Source organism: Erpetoichthys calabaricus, chromosome 1 (assembly GCF_900747795.2).
Source record: "Erpetoichthys calabaricus chromosome 1, fErpCal1.3, whole genome shotgun sequence".
In the NCBI taxonomy this organism is placed as follows: domain Eukaryota; kingdom Metazoa; phylum Chordata; class Cladistia; order Polypteriformes; family Polypteridae; genus Erpetoichthys; species Erpetoichthys calabaricus.
In genome coordinates this window covers 96,384,785-96,403,594 of record NC_041394.2, presented here as the reverse complement: position 1 = coordinate 96,403,594, position 18,810 = coordinate 96,384,785, and the positions used below count along the sequence as shown (strand labels likewise).

The 18,810-nt window shown below is 36.5% G+C and overlaps 1 protein-coding gene across 3 annotated transcripts in view; it reads right to left on the bottom strand.

The window, feature by feature from the left end:
- Nucleotides 1-18,810, bottom strand: part of eml3 (EMAP like 3) — a 242,950-nt gene that overhangs the window by 49,522 nt on the left and 174,618 nt on the right. For 2 of the 3 annotated variants that reach the window (XM_028803796.2, XM_028803813.2), the window contains 5 exons: nucleotides 15,199-15,228; nucleotides 8,006-8,126; nucleotides 7,469-7,618; nucleotides 3,910-3,979; nucleotides 1,398-1,508 (listed from right to left, as the gene is read on the bottom strand). In XM_028803796.2, the coding sequence (XP_028659629.1) occupies nucleotides 1,398-1,508; nucleotides 3,910-3,979; nucleotides 7,469-7,618; nucleotides 8,006-8,126; nucleotides 15,199-15,228 (482 nt within the window). The remainder of the gene's footprint in view (nucleotides 1-1,397; nucleotides 1,509-3,909; nucleotides 3,980-7,468; nucleotides 7,619-8,005; nucleotides 8,127-15,198; nucleotides 15,229-18,810) is intronic. The other variant, XM_028803805.2, reaches the window with a different exon arrangement.

Sequence of the window (18,810 nt, the reverse complement as noted above, 5' to 3'; positions counted from 1 at the left end):
TTAGGGAGCAGGTCTCTAGACATAGAACTCCATATAGCAGGGGTACTCAACCCTGGTCCTGGTGTTCTGCAGTGGCTGCAGGTTTTCATTCCAACAGTTTCATAATTAAAAGCTTGGCCTAGCAGATAATGAATCTTGGTATTTAATTATATGGCTTGTTAGTGCTTTCATTCTTCCAAAACAAATCTTTATCACATTGTACAATTGTTTTCTGAGACTTTATCTATATGTTTTGTAATCTGAATCAGATTAGTACACCTCTTGCTCCTTTCCCTTCTCTCTCATTTATTTCACAACTTTGTATTAACACAGTGTGAGGGACAGCCAGTGGTTCAGTCTGGCCGGGACGTCCCTGGAAAAGAAGAATGGAGGAAGGCAGCCTTTTCAGGGCACTACATCCCCAGGACTCTAGGTGGCAGTTCCCCTGGATGGTAACAGTTCCCCGGATTCACTCAGGGCATCCTGGGACATGGAGTCTGTTTCCTCAGCCCTGTTGGGTGCCGTGGGTGAGCTCACAAAGAACCTGGGGACTCCTATTGTTATGACAATCCAGAAGTACTTTGGAGTCACGAGGACGGAAGCCCGCAGTACTTCCGGGCTACTTGAGAATGGATGATGTGGTGTTGAACCCGGGAGAAACACTTCTGGGTCATGGACTATTTAAAGGACTTGTGAAGACCCAGCAAGGGAGGCTGGGTGACTAAGCTGCTGGGAGTGGAGGATTGATTTGTTGTATTGATTATTGTATTATTATTGGTGAATTGTCAAGTGTGTGGTGCTTTGTGCACTTTATTTGAAGAGAATTATTAAAGAATTTGTCTTGGTGCTTTTTCAAGTGTGTCTTGTACGTCTGTCTGGTGGGTTTAGCGGGGCAACAGCACCTCTAGCGGCCACAACAGATACTTCATGATGCATATACACAGGTTTAAATGGAAGCATGTTAGCTGGAGAGCTGATGGTTCCTTTGTCAATTGCACCGCATTATTAATTGATGGTTAATTAAGAAAACAAGCAACAATTAAAAGCTTATTGTAGCGTTTAAAACTAAAATAGGCAATTAAGTGTTCTGAATTGTAACAAACAGGTTAACTAAAACTAAGCCCAAAAAACACTTTGCTTTAGTAGTAAATAAATGGGTTCTAATTAAAAATGTGGCTAAAGCAAAAACCTGTAGCCTCTGCGGACCTCCAGGACTAAAGCTGAATACCCCTGCCATAGAGTGTTTTACCTCTCCATTGGCAGAACCATATATTATATTACTGCTTCAACTATTACAGCATGTAGCTGGAGGACTTTTCCTACTCATTTTAGCCTTACCAACAATGTTTAATAATGGCATAAAAAGCATGCGGGGAACTTTCAGTCCTATATCATAAAAAACAGTATGATATACTCACTGCATTTGAGAAAGAAATGGAACCAACTCCTCGCTCGAAACAACCCAGCCCAATCTGTTGAAGGGTCAGTAGGGTGGATGAACTCCAGATATGGACAAAAGGCTGCAAAGGCTGATGGAATAAATGTTAGATGTATCTGGATACATCAGTTATATTTGTTACAAAAATTGCACTGACCTTATAAGAGAAATACAATTCAAGATCAGTAACATCCATAAGCGAACCAAATAATATTTATTTATTACTGGAATATTAAATTATGATTTGACTCTATTACTAAAGATGAGTATGAGTAAAATAAATACTAAATTACATCATATCTCTGGTGGCATGGGTTTCTTTGAAAGAACATTCGATAAGGGGACACATTTTTCAGCAGATATTGAATCCCTATATTTTGTTCATCTTGGTTAAACAAAAGATAGCGTAGTCAACATCACAACACCAAGATGTCAGTTCAGTTTCCAATTCAGTAACTACAGCATTCAAACAACAAAATTCAGAATTTTGCATGATATGTGTAATCTTTTCTTTGAGTGCCCTCATGTTTCAAGAGCAATAGACTTGAAAGGAACTGAAGCTATTGAAACTATCCAAAACTCCTAGGGGTAAAACCAATTCCACCTCTGCAGAATTTAAAGAAAAAACGATTATATCAAAATTCTTGAAGATCAGTCTGAATATAAGATTATTATACTTCAGCTGATCTGACTGAATAATATGGGATTTCTCTGGTTGTAGCATCTTAGTTGCAGAAAGAATGACTTTGAAAATGTGAATTTGGAGGCCAGGGTGAAAACAGCCAGGGTGCAACTCAGTTCTAGTCAAGACTGTGCACTACTTGGTTAGTCATGAACACAAATACATTTGCTGAGAGTGGCAAATGTGGGATGTGAATTGTCAAAATGGAAAAAATGGCCAACACAGAATTCAAATCAAAATCAGCTGAAGAGGAATGTAAATCCTGTGAAGACATCAGTAACCTCACTAAAGACTTTCAGGTTATAACATTAAGTAAGACATAAGGAAAATGGTATACTTAGTGGAGTGGTGCTCCCACCCTAGAGGTCAAGGATGTGTAATTACGATCACTAAGATAACTCTTATGCTGTTGCTCTAGCACTGATAGGAATGACATCTGTTATAAGATGAAAAGTTTGACCCTTCAGAATGGAGAAGATTAATATGACTGTGACAACATTTTTGTAAAAGCTGAAGCTGTTGTAGTTGTTTGATGCCATAGGAATGTGAAATGCAGACCAGTGATATGCCAGGCTTGAGCAAGGCAGGAAATGAAAGACATTCAGGGAAATCTAGGAAAAGGGTCAAATACTGTACATCACTGAAGCTACTGAAAGTATACTGCTCAAAAAAGTTAAAGGAACACTTTTTAATCAGAGTATAGCATCAAGTCAATGAAACATCTGGGCTATTGATCTGGTCAGTTAAGTAGCAGAGGGGGTTGTTAATCAGTTTCAGCAGCTTTGGTGTTACTGAAATTAACAGGTGCACTAGAGGGGCAACAATGAGACGACCCCCCAATGGTTTAACAGGTGGAGGCCACTGACATTTTTCCCTCCTCATCTTTTCTGACTGTTTTTTCACTAGTTTTGCATTTGGCTACGGTCAGTGTCACTGCTGATAGGATGAGGCGATACCTGGACCCTACAGAGTTTGCATAGGTAGTCCAGCTTCTCCAGGATGGCACATCAATATGTGCCATTGCCAGAAGGTTTGTTGTGTTGGTCAGATATTAAATATTGTATTGCAGATTTAAAAAAGCTAAAAAGATATGTTTTTGTGAACCATTTACACAATTTTGTTGAGACTTATAACTTTGTTGATCTCAGAACATTGACATGTCTCATCTAGGATTCCACCCATGACTGAGGATTATATTCCTTTTTATGTTTTTTTTGTCAGTTTTGATTTCTTTTATTTTTGTCTATGTATGTAAGCTGCCTTTGTTATGCTCCATGTGTTTAATGGGTGGTTCCTCAAGAGGTGGGACCACCTGCCAGTCACCAACAGAAACTGTCCTCCACACTATAAAACAGAGGGTCTTCCACAGTTCCAGGCGGTTCATTCGAATACACTTACACTTAGGAGTGGTGCGCTCTTGTGTTTTTTGTGAATGTGGCTTGGTTAGTGATTTATTGGATTATTGATATTTCACTCTATATTTTGACTGGGATTGGGATTTCATATTAAGACTTTCAGCAACTGTTCTTTGTGCTCTACACAGCCTCACTGCTTAACAGAGACTTTGAAAATATATCTTTTATTTTACAAAGTTTCAGTGTGGCCCGTTTTGTATCTAGCCAGTGTTTTTGACAGTAGTGAGCATTTTTGTAAGTACTTTTGGAACTTACATGCTTTGGGACTTCCAGTCAAAACACATATATATGTGTCTGCAAAAATACAGGTGACTGCTAATTAGTAATTCTGTGATGCTATCTCGCTAAAATTAAATTGAGAGGTTCAGATTATATATAAAAATATAAACAATTACCTTTCCATCTTTATCAACTCCAGCAGTCTGACCTGTAGCCACACGCACTTTATCTGGATGGACAGCAAGACTATTAAAAAAGGCAATGTAATGTTTTAAGAAATGTACAAAAATTATTTTAAACATATTTAACGGTAATTAAAAAGTTAGCAAGAATCAAAAGGCTTAATGACTTGAAGACTTGTGATTTTCTATCTACTCAGTGTCTGAGGACACAGTGAGCAAAGAAACACACAGGTGCTAAATATGCTCCTTTTCTTTTAAATTTATACTGTCATTCAAACTCTACCTGGGAATCTATGTTTTGTTCCATCTCTCTTCTTGTTGCTAATAATTTTATTGTTTTCCTCATTATGGATTTTCTCCTTATATTTACATAATCATGAGGGGTTCTATTGTAGGTTCAGGGATGGAGTGGTCTCAATAGTCTTTCGAGGATTTCAGACTTAGCCAGAAATTAAAATAGGAAGGGATTTAAAACAACTTCAGCTCATTGGTCCTTTGAATTCAAAACCAGACGATGAGCTGGGGTAAGAAGACCAGTTGTCCCAGAGTTAGGGTGTGAAAGACAGGAATTGAAGGGAGTGCCCTAGTGGGACTTTCAGCTGGGCAGTTGGACAAGCCATTCCATTTGCTGAACAGGGAACCACAACCATTAAGATAGGGCCGGAGAGGCTTTACAATTTGTTGTTTTTATTTTATTTTCATTTTCTACTAATAAAATAACAGGATGATATATTTGGTATAAGAAATGCATTATTTGAGTATACTTTGGCCTCTTACAGTCATTCAGTCATTGTGGATAATGAGGGTCATGACCAATGCTCTCTTCATGTTACAAAATAAATAAATCCAAAAGAAGTCCATGTGTATCTCTGTTTGTTTTGCTAAGCATTTGAAAAAAACAGAAGCTATACAAAATAGTGTTTACTATCATGTAAATTACATCCATCCATCCATCCATTTTTCCAACCCGCTGAATCTGAACACAGGGTCACGGGGGTCTGCTGGAGCCAATCCCAGCCAACACAGGGCACAAGGCAGGAACCAATCCCGGGCAGGGTGCCAACCCACCGCAGGACCATAGAAATTATATAAATGTTAATTATTAAGTAGTAAAACATTTTGATAAAAGAATTTGAAGAAGATATAAGAAGCATATAAATTATTAAACAGTCAAACATTAACATTTAAGAAGTAAAGATATATTGAGTACTGCTGTAAAGTAGTTTCGGGCAAAGTACCTGCTTGACAACCTTGCACTATGTGCCTGTGATGTAAGAGAAAAATTATTCTGAGAAATGTGGACGCTGCCTTTAAGTGCTTAACGGGCAGAAGGTCCAAACAATTCCCAAGTCCTAACAGTAATCCCTTGCTATATCGCGGATTTTATATGTAAGCATATTTAAATATATATCGCGGATTTTTTGCTGGTTCGCGGATTTCTGCGGACAATGGGTCTTTTAATTTCTTGTACATGCTTCCTCAGTTGGTTTGCCCAGTTGATTTCATACAAGGGACGCTATTGGCAGATGGCTGAGAAGCTACCCAACTTACTTTTCTCTCTCTCTCTTGCGCTGACTGTCTCTGATCCTGACGTAGGGGGATTGAGCAGGGGGGCTGTTCGCACACCTAGACGATAGGGACGCTCATCAAAAAATGCTGAAAGATTATCTTCACTTTGCTCCCTTCTGTGCTGCTGCTTCCTTTAAGCGACATGCTGCACGGTGCTTCGCATACTTAAAAGCACGAAGGGCACGTATTGATTTTTGGTTGTTTGTTTTTATCTCTCTCTCTCTCTCACCTGAAGGAGGGGGTGTGAGCTGCCGCCTTCAACAGCTTTGTGCCGCGGTGCTTCGCATACTTAAAAGCAAAACAGCCCTATTGATTTGTTTGCTTTTCTCTATCTCTCTGACATGATCTGCTCCTGACGCGCACTCCTTTGAAGAGGAAGATATGTTTGCATTCTTTTAATTGTGAGACAGAACTGTCATCTCTGTCTTGTCATGGAGCACAGTTTAAACTTTTGAAAAAGAGACAAATGTTTGTTTGCAGTGTTTGAATAACATTCCTGTCTCTCTACAACCTCCTGTGTTTCTGCGCAAATCTGTGACCCAAGCATGACAATATAAAAACAACCATATAAACATATGGTTTCTACTTCGCGGATTTTCTTATTTCGCGGGTGGCTCTGGAATGCAACCCCCGCGATGGAGGAGGGATTACTGTACTTAACATGAACAGGTCGGTACATCTTTTTAGATGTAAACCCTCCATCTTATTAAAAGAATTCATAACAAAAGCAACCTTGAATGTTGCGGGGTTTTAGTGACCCGAATTCATCTTAAGGGACAGTAAGTAGCTGTGCACCACAATTTACCAAGAGAGTCCCGGTTCGATAGCGCCGATTACACTTATTCGCAAAGATTTCCACTATCTCAGGAGCCGATGGGGCACTTGAAGTGTGACAAGCAGTACGAGTAGAGAGGATGCTGCCCAAAACTGCGAAGCTGTTGACCCGGAGGAAAAGCCAGACATTCCGCGCCTCCCAGTGTCTACTTTGTTCTTACGACCCCTCGCTGCTGAAGGCGGTCTCGTCTTCACATTGTTTACAGCTTGGCGCAATTAAAAAGTAGAAAGATGCAAAGCTGTTTTGTTCATCTCTTCTACTATCAAGTACTGCAAATTAAAAAAAAGTTACAATGTGGCAGTTTTCTCTGTGAGAATGCGCCTGGTGGTGGATGGGTCAGCGCTGGAGTCCAGAGAAGAGGGCTGGGAGAGGGTCGAATTAAAAAAAAGTTACAATGTGGCAGTTTTCTCTGTGAGAACGCGCCTGGTGGCGGACAGCTCAGCGCTGGAGTCCAGAGAGGAGGGCTGGGAGAGGGCGACGCAGGGCGCACTTGTATGGGATAGATCGGCGTGTTTGTGTTTACCACTTTTACGTAATTTCCATATCGCGTGGTCATACGTAATACGTAATTTCCATATCGCGTGGTCATACGTCATTTCTGTTTCAAACGCGAAAAGAATTTTATATATATAGATAAAAGGAACATACAGTATATTACATTAACTCCCCCATACAATGGGAACTTGGTAGGAAGATTATATTTAGATATGCATATTAAAATTATATACTCAGCCATCCTAATAAACATTAAGGGTTTTTTTGTCAATGTGGAATTTCTAAAGCATTTCATACAAAGGGTTGTGGGAATCAGCAACTATATACAAAGTTGAATAGTTGAAATGGAAATCTTGACCAAAAATGGAAGCAATGCTAGAGCAACATTGCAATTAGTTAATCAAATGAGCCTGGCAGATGGAATATTGTTAGGCAAACATCTAAGGCTTATGCCCTAATAAAAACACACATAAGCCCATGTGTACTTTTATCACTGAGACATTATCACTGAGAAAGGCATCTCTAAAAATTGTAATAATTGTTAATTTTTGCATAAGAGACCTCAAAATGCGTTACATTCACAAAACAAGTGCACCACCTTTGAAAAGTATCTTTGGGGTAGGAAAGATGGTGTCTTCTCTAAGCTTGACTTACCAGCGCACACAATCGGTGTGTTTAAGGTAGTGTCTCTGAGTCTGATCATCAATGTGGTACAAGACCACCACACAAGCAATGAAATACACAACTTCTCCAGAAGGTAGCAAGTAGAGGTTGGAGCGACAATCCCGTCCACGATAACCATATCTAGAAGCTCTTTGTTAAGAAGAAAAAAGAACAAAGAGAAAGCAAAGAAATCCAGTGCTAGTGTCAAAAAGTTATTTTAACATAGTTAAAAACAATAATACTGTAATCTGGTTATAAAGATGACAAGCTTTCTCTGTAGAACTCAAAGACAAAGTTAGTTATTTGTTGCCAGATTTTCTAAGTTAAAAAGTGAAATACCATCTTTATAATTTTATAAACTCCCCTGTAATCTGTAAACTGATGCTGTACCAGTCTAAATTAAGTTTCTTACATAGGTTAAGTATTGTATCTGGCCCAAACTTGCTGTTATGCTTACAATGAAATACAGTTGTGATACATTGACAAATATAATATTTTACTAGTACTACAAAATCTAGTAAAGGATACGCCCACTCGAGATCCAGCTTTTCTGTCGGCTGCTCTACCCTCAGGTTTTCATAGTTCTGAATATTAGAAGGGCAGTACATAGTGATTGGTCGTCCTCGAATAAACATCTTGATTGGAATATCTATCAAAAAACCAAGCACAGAAATCACAAACAAACTAGACTATAGTTCATTCCAGAAAACAAAATACCATGTTTACCTGAAATAATGAATTCCAGTAAGTCAGTCTTTATTAAATTAGTGTATGCTGAATTGGTATTTACCTAGAAATGCCTGATAGCGAGTTTATTGATACTGTGAATGTTTCATGAGTCACTAGAAGGCTGTGTGGTTTGGCCTCATAAGTGTACAGTTCCATGTTATGGTCCCAGCCTGAGACTTAGAAGCCCCTGCAGTCAGTATACTGCCGATCTTCGAGTTGGGAGGTAGCTGATGCTGAGGACTCAACTGGCAGGAGAAAGAAAAGCCAGTACACTAAAGAGAAAGGTAATTTGTGGTGAGAGCAGTGGGTAAGTGGACTGAGCAGTCAGCCACTTTGTTGTTAAAGTGGGCCTCAAGGCTTAGGGTCTGTTATTTGTTATTTTACTGCTTTGTGTATTTTCTTTTCCTGCGCTCCTGCAATTCACTTGTTTTGTTAATATATCCCACTTTTTAAATTACTTTTGACCTCTGGTCGTCACTTTGGGCATGGAAACAGCTCTCAAGCATCTTATAGAGTCCCCAACAGTAATTACTGATTTGCGGGTCATTTTTGTAATTTGTAATAACCTTTTCATGTAGTTGTTTTCAAACTACTTACAGATGTTAATCTCCCAAATGTACTGGAAGTTGTATAAGAGTAGATTTTCTTATGCAGAAGACATGTTGGTGCTGCAGCAACACTTGAGCCCTGGTTCAGATACTAGCTGGGTGCATTTTGTGTGCCATTTGAAGGTTCACATGAGGTTTGTGGTATTTCTAACCCAGAATTCAAAGACATTAAGTTCAATGGCAAACCCCTATTGTCCCAATGGAGACGTGTGTGTGTGATTATTCTCCAGGAAACACCACAAAGTCATGTTAAAAACTAAAGGAACTGATTTTGCATAGCAAAGTCCTGTGGTGTTTTTCATGGTTCACATTTGTGACACTGAAGAGCAAACAAAGGGCATGAAAGGAAACTTCATTTATATGGGGCCTTGCATTTTTGACAAACTTCATTAATCATTTTATAACACTGAAACTTGTCTTATTTTATTGAAAGGAATTTTACTTAAACTTATAAGACCAATAATCATACATTATTCAAAACACCATATACATGATTTAAATTTAAAACAAGTTGCATGAAAAACACTAAAAATTAAGTATACTAAATAGGGTTAAATATAAAATACCAACTACTATGTTACTGAAATCTTTGAATGTTTTCTTGTCTTCAACTAGAATTTAATATGTTGAATAAAGGGCGCCTTAATGAACATTTTTATTTTCTTAACTTGAGCCATGTATTGAGCATAAAAAGTTAGCCAACACCAAGTGGCACTGTGTGAAAGAGTAATTGTTCTTTAGAAGTATTAACTGACTGTGCCATTGTGAAGGTCCTGGTTAGCTCCACGGTTCCTGGCAGCTTGAATCCTGAACTACCGATAGTTATATACCGAGGATAGAGTCGGGCAAATGAGGACACACATAGTCAGCAACAGGTAGGTGTAAAAGTCCTTAAATGTTTTATTCTACCAAAGTCAAAGTCAGTGATTCAAATCCCCAAAGTGGAAAAAAGTGCAGTGTCTTTTCCATAAATAAATAAATAATTAATGAAATCAAGTGTTCAGTGGACGATAAAATAAACAATAAATAATCCTTTAAAACAAGGTTAAAAGTCTCAAAAGCAGATATCTAAAAACAAACGAGCCACAATGCTCCCCTCATTGGTTTAAACAGAGGAGATGTCATTCCAAAAGGCACAGCCAACCTTTAATCACAGGCTCGAGTCCCTGCTGTCACTCCAGGCTTGCAGTAGGCTGTCACACTGAGCCTCGCTCCTTCAACTCCTGATCTCACTCCTCAGCCTTACGCAGAAGCCCACTTCGAGCACCGAGTCACTCCTACTACTTAAGGTCACTCAGCTGGAGTGACCCTCTTCAGCCTTCTCGAGTGCCAGCAACACACTCCTCCATGGGGCTCACTTCTCTGGCTGGCTGCCTACTCAGCACTACGGAGGCTCCACTCTCTCACTCCCTGCTTTTACCAACTTCTCCTTCTTGTTATCTCCTGGATTTTCTTTCTTTCTTTCTTTCTTTCTTTCTTTCTTTCTTTCTTTCTTTCTTTCTTTCTTTCTTTCTTTCTTTCTTTCTTTCTTTCTTTCTTTCCATTTCCTGCCCAAGAAATTGACTGAACCGCACACATTTGCATGTGGAAGCACAGCCACTTAGTTCCCCCATTAAACCCTGGCCTGCTTGTGCACGCTTTTGCACATACCTGTACCTGTATGGAACTTGAGCCGCACTGTCTTTATTTATTTATTTAAAAATGCACAATGTCACAAACCTCTCTCATCAAGGCCACATTTAGTTATAATGACTATAAAAAAAGTGCTTCCTACAATCATCAGTCTTTCAAATTGTTGTGGAGGAACTGTAGTCTATTCTTCCTTGTAGAATTTATTTAATGTAGAACCAATTATGGTTTCTCTGTTGGATTTAAATCCAGACTTTAGACTTTAATTAAGTCAGTCCAAAACTTTAATTTGACTTCAGGCATTTTGATATGGACTTGCTTTTTTGTCTGATCACTGTCTTCTTGCATGAACCAGAAAAGCTTTAGTTTGCTCACAGATAGATGACTAGATGTTCTTCTTAATGAAATTTCTGATAGAAATTCATGAACAGAATTCATGCTTTCTTCCCATTGTAAACAGGAATCAGGAACATGACGAAAGGGGTGTGAGGGCCCCGAAAGTGCTACAAAAGGAGATCAGGATCTTCACCGGTAAGCCCAGAAAAAACTCATTCCAACCTAGTCAGTCCTCAAGTACTAGGTGATGGTTTTGCATGGTGAAAATGGTGAAACTGGTCTTTAAAGTTCAAGGAACACTTTAGAATCTCAAAATGCTAAAAATGCCTCACAAGAAGGAGAAACAATGAAAAATTTTAGCTTATAAAGAAAAAAAAAAAAAAAACTTTATAAATTGAAGACTTATTTATCTAAATAAGAAAGTGTAAAAAATAATGCTCAATAGAGCAAAAATGAAATTGCCTAAAAAGACAATCCAAGTCAAACATGTCCCAATACAAAAAAACAATGGCAAATCCTGAAGACAGAGGAAATAAATCACAAAAAACAGGATATATAAAGAAATAACAATACTCCCAAAACTGATGGCAACCAAACTCAATGAACCTCTATTGGTTCTCTTCTACTTACAGCCCTTAATACTTGGAGGGAGGATCCAATAGCAGTGACATTAGGGTAGCCCCGCTTCCTGGAACTCCACCCACAAAGTACAGGGAATGTACAAACATTTACAGAGGCAATAAATAAATATTAAAAAATAAACATAACAGAAATTACAGAAAATTTGAAAAAAGATTAAAAAAAAATTAATCAGAAAATACAATAAGACCTTGTTCAGGTCCACAGACAACAAAGCATCCCCACCCCATCACAATGTTTGACCACTGGCATGATGTTTGTAATGCAGAATTCTGTGTTTACTGTATGTCAGACATAATATGGCCCATATGATCTAAAATAGCTTGTTCTGTCAATGGAATGTTCTCCGAAAAGGCTTTGAAATTATTTAGGTGGTTCATAGCAAATGAGAGACAAGCATTTATGTCCTCCTTGGTTATATGTAGCTTTAACCTTGCTACTCTCCAATGAAGCCATTTCTGCTGTCTTTCTAATTTTGGAGTCATAAACATGGACCTTTGCTGTTTTGTTCATCACTACTTATGACTTTCTTAACGCAAATTATAACACTGGAGATGAGAAAAAGAAAAATACTAGTTCTAGATTTCAACTCTCCTAGTTCAACCATGTATATATTTCAGAAAGGTCTGTGACAAAGCACAAAAATTTAGTTTTCTTAATGCAATTAAAGCAAAGCTACTAATTTACTGTAAAAAGTAATAAAGGACTTCAAAACATCTGTATAGCTTCTACAAGTGGCAAAAGTCAAAACATGACTTTTGATCTGGTTATGATCTGTGTAGTTTACAAGCAAATTTTAAAACCAAGTAGCCCAATTCTGGCAAGTGTCAAAAGAGTAACCACTAATTAATTATCATGTCACCAGTGTAATATTTTTTTGTATTATCCCCAGGGAAGCTAAAGCTACTCTGATAGAAGGACTTAATGAATAGAAGCCCAAGTTCTGGTGTACTTTGAAAGAGATCCCCAGTATTTCATATGGCAGGGGGAAGAAAACATTTTACACCGCAACTTTACTTATGTTGTTTAATTTTGTAAAATAAGAAGAAACAGGTGGAACATTAATGTCTCCTATTTCATCTTCTGTCAACACAGATAAATATTTTAAATCTCACATCTACAAAGTAGGCTTTTGAAAATACTTCAGGTTATTTTACAAAAAAAGGAAAAAACTAATTTGGATTTCATGGCAGAATTAGATCATTTATTGGGCCCACTATGATATTTAAATATATAAAAATCAAAAGTGTATTTTTAACACAAGCAAATGTACTAATCATTTACTATTTACACATTTGCAGTTGCCAAGATTATCTGCATGTTAACTAGAAAATAGATTTCATGAAAAACATTTAGGGAGCCAGAGCATAGACAATTGTTACATCTATCTGTTGTCTACATGGTTTTTATAATAAAATATGGATGCTGATATAATCTCATCCATCTCTCTATTATTTAAATCTGTTTATTCTGCGTAGGATCGTAGGGAGGCTGGAGTATGCCCCAGCAAGCATTCAATACAAAACAGGAAAGAATCCCTGGACAGGAAGCCATCCCATCCCAGGGAGTTGATATCATTTGCATTGCCTAATTCAATAGACTTTTCACAGATTTATCATTTAAATAAAAAAATAACATAGTTATTATCTTGCATGTCATCCACTAATTTTCAATATTCTGTGTATTATGGTTTTAATGTTTTTCAAGTAAATAACTAAAGCACTATAGAGTGTAATGGAGGCAGACAGTTCTCAACAGCAATATTAACTTTTTTTTTTTTTTTACTGTCTGTTCAAAGAGTGAAATTTATCTTAAGAAAAGTAACGCAAAAATTAGTTTTCCCTACATAGCTGTCAACTGCTGTAATATATAACTAATATATACAATACAAGCATTAAAATAAGGCTAATCCATAATGATGAATGCCAGTGTGGAGGCAGCATTTAGTCATTAAACTTCAAAACTAGGGAATACACTACCTGTAGCAATTAGAGAAGCTGATTCATTTCATTCTTAATTTATTTTATATAAATGTCTTGTAACTGTATCTCTATTTGCCTACTGTACATGCTTCTGTTTTCTTTCTTTTCGATATTTTTCTATATGTAAAGCACTCTGAGCTGCATTTCATGTATGAAATGTGCTATATAAATAACATTTTTAGATTAATTGATAAATGAATAACAGATCTAAATTTCTGACATAATATAGGTATCACTGTTGCTTCATTCCAGTCAGCAGCATTCTTCATGGAAATAACAGTAAGTATATCCAGTATTAAAGACCAGAGGCACCAATGAGAAATATCTAAAAGTAGAGTTTCAGGAGGCACTTAACACTGGATAAAAATGGGTTTGTTAAGCAAAGTCGCATAATGACCACCAGGTGGCAGTACCTGCATGTAACAATTTAACACAAGTCCACATATGGAACTGGTTAGGAAAGGAAAAATGTCATTAATAAGGCAACAATCATAATATTCAGATTATAGAGTTTTACAAATATATAGTTTATAAAGCACAATCAATATATTTTTCTTTCTTATATTTTTTATTTCCTCCATATTTATGCATCAAGAAATAAACATACTAGTATTATGTTTATAATATTTTAGATAGACTCAAATGTATTTTTAAGCCAGTGATTTATAAAAGAACACTAAACATAATATGCTATTGGAAATATTTTAGAATTTTATAATTTGCCTGTCATTGTAATATTGCAAAGTTCTCAGTTACTTAATTTTTTGAGCATAGTCAATTGTACTGTGAATGAACAAGTTTGTATTTAAAATAAACACCTACTATGCACTCTGGTAGACAATTATTGCAAATAGATTATATATGTCACAAATAAAACATGTCAGTTCATCCAGCTGCATGCTCACAATGTCCCAAACATATGTATTTTTACTGAAATATTGTCAAGTAAGACACATCTGGAAAACACCCTAGTGAACTATCCCAGTTCATAATCCACTTGAAATGTATATTATGTGACACAAATAATGTCAGATTGTTTTCATGGGCTGTTGTTTGCTGTTGTCCAGTGTTGGTCACCATATACAGTACTTATATCAGAAACATTTTTTTGTTTGTGCTGCACGAAAACATAACATTTTTTTCACAACCATTACTATAAACTACAAATTAGTGAGTAACATTAAAAAATATTTTTGGATACAGTGTTCCTTTAAATGTTTCACAATAGCACATTGAGGCAACAATGGAATTTTAACAGTCAAATCATCTCACACTAAATCTTTTAATATTTCAGAATAGAGTACAGCTGGATTACGAATTTGAAGAAATAAAGTTGTGTACAGAAAAATGAAACACAACGAAAGACACCACAAAGCTGAGACTGACTGTTGATATTATTCAAGAAAAATGATTTTAGAGGCACTGAAAACAAAGCTTTGCTATTGGTTTTATAAATAAACTGTAAGAATTTCTTCAAAAGTAAGGCAGTAAAATTTAATGATTTTCTTTACAAAGACACTGACATTCTTCTGTTTTCATTCCGTCCTTGCGCAGCAACAGGTGCTTTAACTATTTATTACCAGAATGCCTTACGTGAGCCATGACCTCTTCTTGGAAATGCAGTATCTAAAATTAATCTCACGTGCAGTAAAATTTCTTATTAAGTTGTACATTCAGCATATTTCAAATCGCTGAGGAATTATATTTCCTACCATTAAAGATAATATATCATATTTAAATAAATTAATAGTTTCCATTAAAACAAATCATTAATCTTACAAAGAAAAAACACCCTTACCTTGATTTAATCGCCTGGACACAAATGAGCCTGAAATGACATAATTTTTATCTATAGAGATTATATTATTTTAGAGATTATCCTTAGTATATACATTCTGAGCAAATTTAAACTCTTAAGATATAGGTGTAATTTTGTTTTTATTTTCAGAGGTCACACACTGACAAAGCCTGGATCCTAATACTTCTGTAAGGGCATCCTACCCTTCAGTGTGCATTTTTCTTTTACTTCTGCAGTTCTTAACTCATAAATCTATCAGAATGAAAGGACAAATGAGATTTGAAATTTAGCAGAAAAATAAAATGTCTGTTAGTGACAATATGTGGTAGATTGTTTTTATTATTTAGAGATGTATGTGAAAGGTCTAATTTATTTTAACACATATTGCCGACCTTTTTTTAATTGCTTGTATTTTCTATTTGTTTATCAATATATTTTATACACTTATTTTATTTACATCATTCCTCAACTGTTCCTGTATTTATGAAACATTTTAGGGTTGTTATTAGCAATATTCTTCAGTAGCTTTTGATACTTCTGTCCTCACTTTTAATTGTTGAATTCACAGTTTTATTGGCCTTCCAGATAATTTGTTGGCAATTTTCTTTGCTATTGTAATGGTTTTGTTATCTATATATTAATTACTTACTAATCCACTTAAGTGATCTATTAGGTTACCACATTTATTCAGTGCATTTTGCTTCAATTTGCCTATTATATACTGTATCTAGAGATTTTCCTCACTATTTAATACTCTACTAAATTTTTGACTTATTTCAATTAATTATAACTGTGAAATTGTGATGTATCATGTTGATTTAACACAATGAAACATTCTCAACTTTTTATTGTGTTTTTAAGTTTATACTAGGGATGATAAATTAGCTCCCATTTAAATAAAGTTTTACTTTCACTTTGGTGTCTTGAATTATGGTCCTGAATGGTGTGCATTTCTTGTCCAGTACTGGCCTGAGTCTGCTCATTTGGAGTGCTTTATTGCAATGCAGGGTAGCAGGCTCCTTATCAAGTTTGGCAATGTTGATCTTGGGGTGAAAAAATTCCAACATGTTTGACAAATGCACTTTCCCAGGAAGATTGCTTCTACATGTCCAACAAGTATGCATTGCAAAGTTTTTACTATTACAATTTTTTGAAGGGAAAACTATTGTTTTCCTTTTTAAATTAAATATCAAGATAACTATTAAAAACATATTGAACTGAGTATTTCTCAACAGCCTCTAGCTATGTGTTTCACATGAACAGAAGCTGAGTACAGCCTCTTTTTTAAAAAATGTGAAGCCCAGCTTTAAACCACTGCCATTCTCTATATGACCCTGTATGTCTTTGACAGAATTTTAATAATCCTGTAGGGCTCCACAGAAGTACTACCTACAGTATTTGTGTGAGTTTTTTTTGTTCTAAATAAAAGTTCCATATGCCCCTAGCGCAAGGCTTCACCCACAAACTTATGCAATTTTTCACAAGCTACTACCCCCGTAATTAGTAGAAACTCTATAAGTACTCTATATAAGCCTCACAGGTCCAATCTATGTGCTGCTACAAGCCAAATACTTCCCTCACTTCATATTTTTATTTTCATTTCACATCCTCGGTACAAGCAATTTCAAACCATTCCACCTAAAAAGCAGTGTTGTGCAAACAGCTACAGACACATGGCTTTACTTGGTATCATTCTACTCTTGCATTTTCTGTTTTTACTGTATATAGAGAATTTAATTGACTGGCCCTGTTTACTTTAATTCTCATTGGGAACAATATGCTATTTTATCTAAAATGGCTGAAAAACTCTCTTTTACTGTCTTTTGGAAAGATATTAGTATTGACGTTTTCTTATATGTTACATTTCCATGCAGTAAATAATAGCAAGTTAGACAAAGTGATTTGGTCTTCTTTGTTGGTTACCTTGTCAAGTGAGGAAACAGATTATTGTGTGCAATAATAATAGACCACAGAGTACAATACCAACAAATACAGTATTTCCAGTATAAACCTAGCTAGTCACTTGACTCTAAACCTATGGTAATCTGGCTGGACTGTATCATTCAGCATTCAGCAGTTTTAAGTAGATTGTTATTCAAGCAACAGTTCTTTCAGATTCACATGCTAACAATACTGTTCTCATTCTTGGAATTGACCTTACGAGTTCTGACCTAGAATTACCTTTTACATTGAAACACCGACAGTTCCCCATTAAACCTGCATTTGCCATGACCAGCAACAAATCACAAGAACAAACCATGGACAAGGTTGGCATCTACCTCTCTGAACCCGTTTTTGGACATGCACAACTTTATTTTGCCTTCTCATGTGTTCGACGTTCATCTCACAATAAAGTTAAAATTAAAAATGATCCATGCCAAGGAAGACTCATTCAAAGACAAGACACCATCTTTACTACTAATGTTGTATACAGAGAAATATTCCAATAAAACATTACTCTATGCCAAACACTCTATTTTGTATTTATATAGGCATCATCCAAACCTGCACACTATTCTATATCTAATTCATACATCTCACTCTTTGTCATGCCCCAACGCCAGGGGTTGGCGAGCGAAGCGAGCAGGGGGCGGAGCCCCCTAGTTTCCAGTATAAACCTAGCTAGTCACTTGACTCTAAACCTATGGTAATCTGGCTGGACTGTATCATTCAGCATTCAGCAGTTTTAAGTAGATTACATTTGGTAAGTGCTTTCATGGTGATTTTCCTTATCTAGAATATTTACCATGACAAATGTATCAAATAAAATACTTGTGCTTATTTTACTAATGCAACAAATTTGGAAGGGATAAACAGGAAATACTTTAAGATGAAAAACAAAGCTCATCTAACTGGACCTTACTTTACAGATATATGTGCTGTTTCTCAGGTAAGTTGACTCATCCACTTGTGAATTTTCCAACTACCCATGAGAACCACAACCTTCTCGCATACACTGCCTTTGTCTTTCTCTCTCTCTCTCAATGGAGGGTGTTTTTCTTCTCTCAGTCATTAAGTTTCCATCCAGTTTTTTGCGACATTTTGTTATCGACAAACAGAATATACGTAAAAAAAATGTGCGAAATTTTCTGTCTCCAGCCTGTTTCCATCCAAGTGGCTTTTTATCGATAAAATGGTGTGCATGATGACGTCATCCCCCCCAAAACGAACTGTCGCATAAGTTTTGTTGTATCGTGAAAAAAATCTGCCCTTGAGCCATTTCCATACATAATTTTGTGTATGTCGCAAATTATCTACCTTTTGTTTTCCACGTTACACCCCCTCCACTAAACAAAGAAACAAAGAAATGGAGAGATTATTCAGACAGTTTTTTGAAATTTGCCAGCTTACTGTTATTTCAGTTTCACAAATAATTGGAATTGTACATAATATCCGAAGACGACAGCAGAATGAAACAGTTGCTTGTCTGATAGCCCTAGAGCTCGAAGAAAGTACCCCAGTGCGACGGAACCCACGGGTATGGGAGAGACGACGGAATAAGACCTTCTGGGAGGAGGTGGTGGAGAGACACTTCACAGAAAATCTCTGGCTGCAACATTTTAGAATGACACGGCCGACGTTTGAGATGTTGTGTGGATTCATCAGTCCTGA